Source organism: Macaca nemestrina, chromosome 13, assembly GCF_043159975.1.
Source record: "Macaca nemestrina isolate mMacNem1 chromosome 13, mMacNem.hap1, whole genome shotgun sequence".
In the NCBI taxonomy this organism is placed as follows: Eukaryota; Metazoa; Chordata; class Mammalia; order Primates; family Cercopithecidae; genus Macaca; species Macaca nemestrina.
This window is the reverse complement of record NC_092137.1, coordinates 116,419,275-116,431,577: the sequence shown is the minus strand read 5'-3', so window position 1 is coordinate 116,431,577 and position 12,303 is coordinate 116,419,275. Positions and strand designations below refer to the sequence as shown.

Here is a 12,303-nt window from a genome sequence, read left to right as displayed (position 1 = left end):
CGAAAAGAGAGTCAGTGAAGGGAGATAAGGGTGGGGCCGTTTTATAGGATTTGGGTAGGTAAAGGAATATTACAGTCAAAGGGGGGTTGTTCTCTGGCGGGCAGGAGTGGGGGTCACAAGGTGCTCAGTGGGGGAGCTTTTTGAGCCAGGATGAGCCCGGAAAAGGACTTTCACAAAGTAATGTCATCACTTAAGGCAAGGACCGGCCATTTTCACTTCTTTTGTGGTGGAATGTCATCGGTTAAGGCAGGGCAGGGCATTTGCACTTCTTTTGTGATTCTTCAGTTACTTCAGGCCATCCGGGCATATACATGCAAGTCACACGGGATGCGATGGCTTGGCTTGGGCTCAGAGGCCTGACACACACACACTCTCTTACATGGGCAGAACTGTCATACATAGCTCAGCATGTCACAGATTGTTTATTCACAGAATGGTAATATTTGTAGCAGTACTATTGTTTTCAACTTTGACCTTGGAAGCAGGATTTAGTAGACCAGGCCTTTTTCCAGAAGCAAAACTTCATTGCCTTGAAATTTTATTATTATTATTTTCGAGATGGAGTCTTGCTCTGTCTCTCAGGTTGGAGTGCAGTGGTGCCATCTCGGCTCACTGCAAGCTCCGCCTCCCAGGTTCACGCCATTCTCCTGCCTCAGCCTCCTGAGTAGTTGAGACTACAGGCACCCGCCACCACGCCCGGCTAATTTTTTGTATTTTTCCCTGGAGACGGGGTTTCACCATGTTAGCCAGGATGGTCTCGATCTCCTGACCTCGTGATCCGCCTGCCTCGGCCTCCCAAAGTGCTGGGATTACAGGCGTGGGCCCCCATGCCTAGCCTAATTTTATTAATTTTATATGGCTGAAAGTTCTGAGAATTGGTTACTAGATTAAGGAATATAAAAATCTTCTAGGTTGGTTTTTAGAAAATCTGTGTGCCAGAAGATTTTTAAACCTTCATAAGATAGGTATGCTTTTGTTTGAAAGCTTTGACTGGATCTGTTTTATTCTGTTTTCCAGAGAAGCCGTTTGAAGCAGAATCCAAACCATGAATTGTAGAGAATTACCCTTGATTCTTTGGGTGCTTATATTTGTAAGCACTGCAGGTAAGTGATTATACATATTCACAAACGTATTTCATTAGTAATCGAGGAAGAATGTAAAAGTTTTTTTTTTATATGGTGGCTACTGAAGATGCTGAATTTATTCAGAAAAGAAAATATTCTGCAGTCTGAGTTTATGTAGTGAGAGCAGAGTGAACAACTTACATCTTGAAATAAATTACGTTTGTCTGAGGTGGAAATTTATTTCATGTTGTTTGAAACTGAGGAGGTGGCAGCCATCTTTATTATTGGGTTTTAGGAAGTTTGAAACACACTGTCTCCTTCGTGAGAGGAAGGCAAAAATTCATCTCATTATTTAGGTAATAATGAGAAAAGTAAATGACAAATACATTAGACAGGTTTCAAAAATTAGAGTGAGACGAAATATACAAAAAGAGACTGGCTAGACCAGGGAGCTCGAGTAGGCTTCATAGTAGATGTCAAATACCAATTTTAATTTATTAGCAGTGATTGCCTAGAGTTTTTTTTTTTTTTTTAATTGAGAAGGGTTCTGAGACTCCAATTTATTAGCAGTGATTGCCTAGAGTTTTTTTGTTTTGTTTTGTTTTAATTGAGAAGGGTTCTGAGACTCAATCCATGATTGATTAGCAAGGCATTCCTTAGACTTTGGGGAAGAAAGTGGGAGCACAAATATTAATTTGCCTTGATCTATTACCTAGGAGAGGGAAACACATGGGCCCATATTCTCTGCTTTGATAATTTCTGCTGAAGAGAGAGCAGAATTAAGCTTTTGGTACTTTCAAATAACACAGGTCCAATCTCAGGGTATATTTACTTATGTGGATCCATTTATTATTGAGATCCCTGCAATACAACCCTACCCAGATGGTAAAAGAATGAGGTAGATGTTTGTGGTTTTTTTTTTTTTATGTAATGATGTGTCAGAAACAAGTCAGAGGAAAAACAAGGTGCAGGAAAATGTGTCATGAGGCCCATGTCCTGTGGACACACACTAATAGCCTTGCTCCTCATTATAACGAGAGCATGTTTCAGGCACAGAAACGGTCACGCAGCCAGTTGTGCAAAGTTGCCAAGCTCCCAGCTGCCTGCCCTGGAGAGCACTTCTCATGAATGTTTTACTCTAGGGAGACATGACAATGTTCTACATAGAGGATTCACTGAACCTAGTTGAGTTTAAGTGACAAAATCCTACAACTGTCCAAAACCAAGACAGTTTCAAACACAGACTTTATTCCAAATGGCATTGGTTGTTGGCCCTGCCGGGTTCTTATACTGTGTTTATGGAACAATAGGAGTGCCTGTTTTGGCACTTGGAACTCTACACACCTTGAACTCCACTTATTTATCCCATCAAGGACCATTTCCAACAAGTATTATGGTAATCAACAAAGCCTCTAATGGTAAACCATGATTAGATATCCAAAGCTTCTAGCTGCCTGAGGAGGGGGATGGTGTGGACTTTCAACTGTCAACTTCCCACCTCTGGAGAGTGTGTAGTTCACATTAAGTTTCTTCAAATGATGATACTTCCAGAGAGCACATGTCCATCCAAACACAGTCATATGATGTGTTTATAGAAGCTTTTTAAGACAAGCGAAAACCTGGAAACCTGGAAATAACCCAATATCCAACAGACATTTGTTTAATAAACCAAATCCCCAACATGTATCCCTTTATAAAATGGATAAATTGCCAAATGGTAACACAATTAGATACTATATTACAATGAGAAAAGAACACATCACTGTTATAGCATGAATGCATTTGTAACATAATCATGTCAAAATAACCCAGGCATAAAGGAGCACATATTGTATGGTCTATGCACTTTATTATATTAACTCTAAAACAGGAAAATAAATGAACTGTTAATGACTCACCAGGGTTTTGCATGTAAATTGAAGCTGACACCCATATGTACACATGTATCACACCTTCTATGTTGAAGTATTAGTATAAAATAGAGATTGTATTACAACCGGAAAACATGAAGTTGGGGCTCCTTAACTCTTGTGTTTTGAGGTAGATTTTACATCCATGTTTTCAAAGAATGTGTATTAGTCCATTCTCATGCTGCTGATAAAGGCATACCTGAGACTGGGTAATTTATAAAGGAAAGAGGTTTTATTGATTCACCGTTCTGTATGGCTGGGGAGGCCTCAGGAAACTTACAATCATAGTGGAAGGGAAAGAAAGCATGTCCTTCTTCACTTAGTGGCATCAAGGAGAAGGCTGAGCAAAAAGGGGAAAAGCCCCTTATAATAACATCAGATCTTATGAGAACTCACTCCCAGGAGAACAACATGAGGGTAATCACCCCCATGATTAAATTACCTTCCACCAGGTCCCTCCTATGACACATGGAGCTTATGGGAACTACAACTCAGGATGATCTGGATGGGAATACAGCCAAATCACATCATTCTACCCCTGGCCTCTCCCAAATCTTATGTCCTCACATTTCAAAACAAAATAATGCCCTTCCAGCAGTCCCCCAAAGTCTTCACTCATTCCAGCATTAACTCAAAAATCCAAGTCCAAAGTCTCATCTGAGTCAAGGCAAGTCCCTTCCTCCTATGAGTCAGTAAAATCAAGAGCAATTTAGTTGCTTCCTAGATACAATGGGAGTACAGGCATTGAGTAAATACACCCCTTCCAAATGGGAGAAATTGACTAAAACAAAGGGGCTACTAGCCCCATGCAAGTTCTAAATTTAATAGGGCAGTCATTAAATCTTAAAGTTCCAAAATAATCTCCTTCAACTCCATGTCTCACATCCAGGTCATTCTGCTGCAAGAGGTAGGATCCCATGGCTTTTGGCAGCTTTGCTCCTGTGACTTTGCAGGGTACATCTCCCCTCCTGGCTTCTTTCATGGGCTGGTGTTGAGTTTCTGGGCTTTTTCAAGTGCATGGTGCAAGCTGTCAGTGAATCTATCATCCTGGGACCTGGAGGATGGTGGCCCTCTTCTCTTAACTCTACTAGCTGTAGAGCACCCCAATGGGGACTCTGTATGGGAGCCCCAACACCACATTTCCCTTCCACACTACCATGGCAAAGGTTCTCCATCAAGGTTCCACCCCTGCAGCAAACTTTTGCCTGGACATCCAGCGCTTCCATACGTCCTCTGATATCTAGGTGTAGGTTCTCAAACCTCAATTCTTGACTTCTGTGCACCTGCAGGCTCAACACCATGTGGAAGCTGCCAAGGTTTGGGGTTTGCATCCACTGGAGCCACAGCCTGACCTGGTATCTTGGCCTGTTTAAGCAATGGCTGGAAGGCTAGGATGCAGGGCACCAAGTACATAGTCTGCACACAGAAGAGGGCCCTGGGTCCATCCCAGGAAACCATTTTTTCCTATTAGGCCTCTGGGCCTGTGATGGGAGGGGCTGCCGTGAAGATCTCTGACATGCCCTAGAGGCATTTTCCCCATTGTCTTGGCAATTAACATTTGGGTCCTAACTTCTTATGCAAATTTCTGCAACTGGCTTTAATTGCTCCCCAGAACATGGGTTTTTCTCTCCTACTACATCCTCAGGCTATGAACTTTCCAAACTCTTATGCTCTGTCACGTCGTGAATGCTATGCTCTTTAGAAATTTCTTCTCCCAGGTCATCATCTCTCAAGTTCAAGGTTCCACATATCTCCAGGACAAGGGCAAAATGCAACTAATCTCTTTGCTAAAACATAACAAGAGTCACCTTTGCTCCAGCTCCCAAAAAGTTCCTCATCTCCATCTGAGACCACCTCAGCCTGGATTTTATTGTCCATAACATTATCAACATTTTGGTCAAAGCCATTTAACAAGTCTCTAGGAAGTTCCAAACTTTTCCATATTTTCATCTTCTTCTGAACCCTTGAAACTGTTCCAACCTCTGTCTGTGTGCAGTTCCAAAGTCACTTCCACATTTTGGGTATCTTTACAGCAGCACCCCACTCCTGGTACCAATTTACTGTATGAGTCCATTCTCACCCTGCTAATAAAGGCATACCTGAGACTGGGTGATTTATAAAGGAGAGAGCTTTAATGGACTCAGTTTTGCAGGTCTGGGGAGGCCTCAGAAGACTTACAAAAGGGGGAAGAGCCCCTTGGAAAGCCATCGGATCTCATGAGAACTCCCTCACTATCATGAGCACGGCATGCAGGAGACTGCCCCCATGATTAAATTCAAGATGAGGTTTGGGTGGGGACACAGCCAAACCATATCAGAACACTTCTATCACATCACTTCCTCTTTATGTTGTAGTTAACAATTTTGAGTTAAAACCAGACTGCTGCTTTGAGAAACAAACCCTATAGTCAGGGCATGTAGAGAGGGCATTCTGTCCATGTCCTAAGGGAAATGTTTCATTCAATTTAAATATTCTCATCCTCAAAATGTGGTAAAAGTGCATCCAAGAGTCACGGGAGGATAGATTATGAGAAAGACCGATTAATGCTGACCTTGAAGTACGAGAAGTGCAGAAAGAGGGAAAGGAACACCTATCCTGTGTAGATGAGGGTCAGATATATTTCCAAAGCCAGAGAATCTGGGTCAATTGAGAAGGAGGGAATGTGACAGATATGCAAATTTGGATTGATATTATATTAATGAATTCTTGATTATCCACATGGTGACCTACAGCAATAATAAATGTACACACACTGTAAGTTACATAGGCACATCTTTAACCATCACCACACTTGCCAGGGAATGTTAGATAGGCAGGGTGAATGCACAGTGAGTGAGATTTCTGATGGTGCAGAGGAAGAACGCCAAGGTTGCTAAGTTTTTGTTTCTTTTCCACTGAGACTCCTCAGCTGGGTATGTTTTGGGGTAGGTATGGCAGCACTGTGACTTCTGTGGCTTTCCTTTGAAGAAGTTGTAATGTGTAATATTTTCTTCTAAGAGATGACACAATTATCAGTCTTCTAGCTACGGTTGGCTAAGTTCTGATACCTTCCTGTTGGGGAGAAACTGTCAGAAGTTGTGTTTTCATCTATATTCTGAAAGTGTCTCATCCTTTCTAGTGTTGAAAAGATTGATGCAAAAATAAAGGAACCCACAGGAAAGTGACACTGAGATTTCTCAGGACTTTCTTACTAATCTTGCTTTTTCACCTAATGCATGAGAAGACAAAAAAGTTACCTTTGTCATTTTGGTTTTTGTTTTTATTTCTTTTACTTTACTAATCTTTTGAAGAATCTTGTACTTCACGTCCCCACATTACTGTGGTTGAAGGGGAACCTTTCTATCTGAAATATTGTTCGTGTTCACCTGCACATGAGATTGAAACAATCACCAAAAGCTGGTACAAAAGCAGTGGATCACAGGAACGTGTGGAGCTGAATCCAAGGAGTTCATCGAGAATTGCTTTGCATGGTTGTGTTTTGGAGTTTTGGCCAGTTGAGTTGAATGACACAGGATCTTACTCTTTCCAAATGGAGTGAGTAACCCTTTCTTTTTAAAATGTATTTTATAGCCCTCTTGTCCTTTGTTCAGCAACTCAAATATGCACTAATCTTAAAGGTCAGATAATCAGCACATCTTTTTCTTTTCTACTCTTCCTACAACATGAAATACGTTGTTCATTACAGAACAAAATACATTTATTTCTCTCTGCTTATTTTCTTAGTGACCTTAAAGAAAGGAGATTACCTTAATAGGGTTTCCTTTTAGGGGATTCTTACCAATGGTAAGTAATGATTGCATGAAAGTCAGTTTTAAAATTCAGCCGCTCCTGTTGTCTACATGCCCCCAATCAAATGAAATCAGCGGTTCGGACTTCACGATAATATTAATGTGTTGTGAAGGGGGCAGTGTCAGCTTCCTGGGTGGCATCCTTGGTGGGGAGCAGGGATGAGGTTGATGCAGACACACACTAGTCCAGTCTGCAGGGGCTCATGGGGAACCAAGTGGCAGTGCTAGTGGAGGATGTGTGTTTCCAGCAGCCAATTGCAACCCACAGCTGGGGGCAGTGAGAAAGGGCAACACAGAAGGGCTTTGCATTTTACTCATGCGGTGGCCCTAGATTGTGCCAGGATACTCATAATTATGTTGGATAACTTCCATTAAATGAGCATAGCCAACTGGAAGCATCACCCACACTTACTGAACATGTTTCTTTTTAGATGTACTTACTTACCTACCTACATGTGTAGGTATTTTTATAGAGACTTGAGACTGACCTGTAGGAAATAGCTCAGGGCCAGCTGAAGGTGATGGTGTGCAGATTTCATATGTAGCAGATTTCTTTTGGAGGCACTTCTAGAGTGAGTCCTGATCATTATCAGCCGTGCTGTTGAGAGCAGAGTGAGCTATCACTGTGAAACTTTGGTAGTGCTCCTGTGGTTTTGCACCAAATTAGGTCACTTTTGTTTGTTTTTATACATAGGAACTCCCAGGCATCAGAAAAAAATTAAGTAACTCTTTTGATAAAAACCAATACATCTTTAGGTGACCTTTAAAGAGGGATAATTACAGAAATGGGTCACAACTGAGATTTTTCATAACAAGCTAAGGAAGAATGAATACTCACAAATGGGGTAAAGGAAACAGATGAACAAACACTGCCCCCCACAAACTTCTGACTCCTGATTGAATGAAGGCACGATTTAAAGGAATAAAGTATTCTGGACAGGGCTGAGAGAACATGTTGAGAGGAACAGCCAGGCATCCATGATCATCAGTTGGAGATAACAGAAGCAAATGGCATTGGCCATCTTTCTGATATGGGGAGTAGAGAATACAGCCTGGCTTAGGAAGCAACAATGGAAGCAAAAGATCGAGGCAGGACATCAGAGACGTGTGGAGAGACAGGGTAGCAGACAGGAGATGCTAAGAAAAACGAAGTGTCCCAGAGTGGATATTGGAGACTGATCACTATGAGAGTAAAGTGATGAGGAGAGAAGCAGCTTTGACAATGGCCTTGAAAATAAATGGGATTCTACATGGAAGCAAGTTGTTTTAGACACCCAGGAGCATGAAAGATATAGACATCTTCAAATATAGCATAATTAGTAAGCAGTATTTACTGCAGATTGTGTGTGTGTGCACACACATATGTGTTGTAACTTAGGTGTGTAAGCCTTTGTAGTTTGATGTGGGATCTATCAGTGAACAGACTTTACACCTGAAATTTTACCATTAGAACAGTAATTCTTTAGTTTTTAGGAGTCCATTGCTAATAATCAAATGCCACTGAGGACTGATCATTTAATCCTGCACTGAAAATCACTTTATCCCACCAAATTTTAAGAAAGAAATCAACTAAGAAGGAAGGGGATACAAAAGGGAGTGTTTTTCAGTGATAGAGATGAAGAAATGAAGGTAGAGAGAAATGTACACATGGAAATCTAATAAACCAATCCTAGACTGACAGACAGTGAGTTCAGCTTGGTGAGCAGCCTCAGAAGTGGGGACTGGTGCTTATCCCCTGGTGTGTGTGGACAAAAATGAGTGGTTTTCATAACCAGGATGGGCTGGGCCTGTAGCAGGAAAGTGTGGTCACAGCTTTGGGTCAGTGGGCCTCCGTGTTAACACCAGCCTTGGAGCTCCTGGATGGCAGGTGCAGTGTGTTGGTGATTGTGTTCGCAGCGCAGCGTCCTGCACATGGAGTGTCATCAGTCCTCTCACATTTGTTGAGTGTTAGGAATTGAGGATTACAGAGGTAGAGAACAATGTATTCTGAACAAATGGGGATATTCCTTTTAAGCAACAAGTCAGAGAGATCTAGAAATCTCTCTCTCTCCAGTTCATTGAGGCCGAAGCTGGGGAGACGTTACAAAAACACACTTGAGAAAAGGTGCTGCCAATGGGATTCTGAATCCATTTCAAGGGCCAGGTAGCTCTATCATGTCCCATGGCCACGGACGCACTGCCTGTAACCATGACAACAGCCTACCACATTCTCTAGTCATGGCCAATCTTTTATAAATTCATGCCCAAAGTGAAGGGGCCAGATTCATTGGATTGTGAAAGCGTAGAATTGTGCAAAGCACTTCTGGCCTTTGGGGTCAAATAGATATGCATTTGCATCCTGGCCCCGTCTTGTAGCAAGTGTGTGACCTGAGTGAGTTGTTTAACCTGTCTGAGATTTAGCATTCTCATCTGAGCCTAAGGAAAACAGTCATTCTCCCTTGCACATACATAGTCTGATACCTGGAACTCAGTAAGTGCTAGTCTTTTCTTCCTTCTATCCTATTGTAGACCTAAAGGGGAACTGGAAGAGCCTAAGGTGGGCACAAATGTGTCAGGCATAGAAGATAACTTAACAACACGTGTCTGCTGTATTTAGCAAATGAATCTATACATCACAGGTGCAGTGGAAGAAACATCAAATTTGAAACATTTTCTCTTTAAAAACTTCATTTAAAAAATACTGTATTTTTTTCCAATTCTAAATCACCAATTTTTTTTTTTTTTTGAGATGGAATTTCACTCTTGTTACTCCGGCTGGAGTGCAATGGCGTGATCTCCACTCACTGCAACCTCCACCTCCTGCCTCAGCCTCCCAAGTAGCTGAGATTACAGGCACCCGCCACCACACCCAGCTAATTTTTGTATTTTTAGTAGAGACGGGGTTGCACCACGTTGGCCAGGCTGGTCTCAAACTCCTGACTCAGGTGATCCACCTGCCTTGGCCTCCCAAAGTGCTGGGATTGCAGGTGTGAGCCACTGCACCTGGTCTAGTGATACTCCTGATCATTAATTTCTGATGAGGAGTAACAACTACTATAAAATCTATTCATACTCACCTTTGGTCAGTAAGGCATTTAAAGAGCTAATTCAATTACACTGAGGGCAACAACTCCAGACTTTGCTTTATTCAACAGTAAGAGAATGGGATGGGAACAAATTGCCTTGAGAAACATAAAACCTAATGCATATACACACACATTTAGAAAACAACATCAGGAATTTATAGACCTTTTGAAACCAAAGCCACCCTCCCATCCTGGGCCAAGACTCTCTGAACTTATCCATCAGCGAAGATCACTGACGTTGTAAAGATCTGCTTTTCTGACATCCATAATATATTGTCTGCAGTAGGATATGTGCATGTGTGTGTGCATGTGTGTGTCTCTGTGTGTGTAGACTGCTCAGATTTTCATTTTTTATTCCCTGCTCCCATGACAGTTGATAAAGTTCTTGCTCCTCTGAATCAAGAGGAGGCAGAGCAGGATTTGCACATCAATGAATCAATCTCTTTAATAAAAATAAAGGAAAAATATCATAACATTGGTTACTAAAGGGAAGATGGGTGATATTTGCAAAGTTTCTGTAGCATTATAAAATACCTTTACACTTTTGTTCCATAGAAATTATACTCAGAAATGGAAATTAAATGTCATCAGAAGAAATAAACACAGATGTTTCACTGAAAGACAAGTAACTAGTAAAACTGTGGAAGTTAAAAAATTTTTGCAGATAACCTGTGAAAACAGTTACTATCAAACACTGGTCAACAGCACATCATTGTATAAGGTAATGCTTTTATGTTATTTTAACTTTAAGACTTAATGGAAAAGATAAAATTCCCAAAAGAGGGATTGAGGGCTACCATTTGGTCTCATAGCAAGCTGCCTGATCCCGCATGACTCACTTGCCCTGTTTGAGCCGAGTATCCTCACTGGCTTGTTGTCAGCAGCTGATACATAGTATTAAAATATGTTCCACAGTAGTTTACCTGGATTTGGTGTTCAATAAATGATCACAGCTGCCTCTCTCACACTCTTCCTTCATTTTCCTTCTCTTTCAATAAGTTAATTTTTAGGAATGCTAGTTCAAGGATTTCCCTTTTCTCCCGTCACATGTACTTAACGTGTAAAACTCAATTGTATATGTTTTTCTGAATACATTAGTTCATTTTATAATATTGAAAATGGTAATGCTTTGATAATATTTTAACTTTAAAACTGAAAAATGAAGAAAGCAAAAAGCACTCATAAATCCATCAATTAGAGACTTCGTGCCTTTTTTTTTTCTGTGAAGCATTTGCTTTTTAAAAGTGGTATATTTTATTTTATTGTGCTTTTTCCTCTAAGAATTATGTTGTGACTATCCCTTCACATCTTTAAATGATCTAAACATGGGCTTTCCGTTTTTATGTGCCTGATTTCATCTAACTAATCCCATTGTTATTGGACATTTGTGAATTGCCTATTTTTCACTATTATTTAAAGGTTGAAATGAATACCACTTCCACAGATCCTTGGGTGTTTATATAATTTGTCCTTCAACCAAATCCCTAAATGTAGAATTACTGAATCAAAGGCTGTGAGCATGTTTATGTCTTTATCTTCACACTATCAAACTCGTCTCCAGGGAGCTCTGCCAATTTTACCCCACACTTGAAAAAAGAATCCCAATTTTCTGTCACCTCCACAACACTGGGAAATAATGCTCCTAGAATGGTTCAAATTGGATGTGAATAATTTCTAAAACTCCTAGTGGTTTTTTCACTTTTCTTAGTAATAAATTAAACTTTTGTATCTATTTATTGCATCTTACTGCAATCAGGCAATTTTGTGGGTTGCCTGTTTATTTTCTCTGTCTTCTTCAGTTGGCATACCTTTTACTTGTTGAATTTTAAAAGCTCTTATACACCATGGAATACTATGCTGCCATAAAAAAGGATGAGTTCATGTCCTTTGTAGGGGCATGGATGAGGCAGGAAACCATAATTCTCAGAAAACTAACACAGGAATAGAAAACCAAACACTGCATGTTCTCACTCATAAGTGGGAGGCGAACATCGCACACCAGGTCCTGTTGCGGGGTGGCAGGTAGGGGATGGATAGCATTAGGAGAAATACCTAAGGTAGATGACAGATTGATGGGTTCAGCAAACCACCATGGCACGTGTATACCTACGTAACAAACCTGCACATTCTGCACATGTAACCCAGAACTTAAAGTATAATTTAAAAAAAAAAAAAAAACTCTTTTAGACCACGCTATAGGAATTAAGTATACACATACATAGTGTGTGTGAGTATAGAGTATGTGTATGCATAAAAAACATACACACTCCCATCCACACACACACACACACAACACAAATTGTGTAGTTCAGGGGTCCCCAGTCGCCGGGCCACTCCCCGTCACTCACATTACCACCTCCTGTGAGATCAGCAGCAGCATTAGACTCTCACAGGAGCAAGAACCCTATTGTGAACTGTGCATGCAATGAATCTAGGTTGCCTGCTCCTTATGAGAATCTAATGCCTGATGATCTGT

At 41.0% G+C, this 12,303-nt stretch overlaps 1 protein-coding gene across 2 annotated transcripts in view; it reads left to right on the top strand.

Moving 5' to 3' along the window:
• The window catches only part of LOC105490127 (interleukin 18 receptor 1), a 43,392-nt gene that overhangs the window by 6,541 nt on the left and 24,548 nt on the right, over positions 1–12,303 (top strand). For both annotated transcript variants that reach the window (XM_011755506.3, XM_011755504.3), the window contains 3 exons: positions 1,018–1,103; positions 6,265–6,508; positions 10,383–10,548. In XM_011755506.3, the coding sequence (XP_011753808.2) occupies positions 1,046–1,103; positions 6,265–6,508; positions 10,383–10,548 (468 nt within the window). In that variant the 5' untranslated portion in view covers positions 1,018–1,045. The remainder of the gene's footprint in view (positions 1–1,017; positions 1,104–6,264; positions 6,509–10,382; positions 10,549–12,303) is intronic.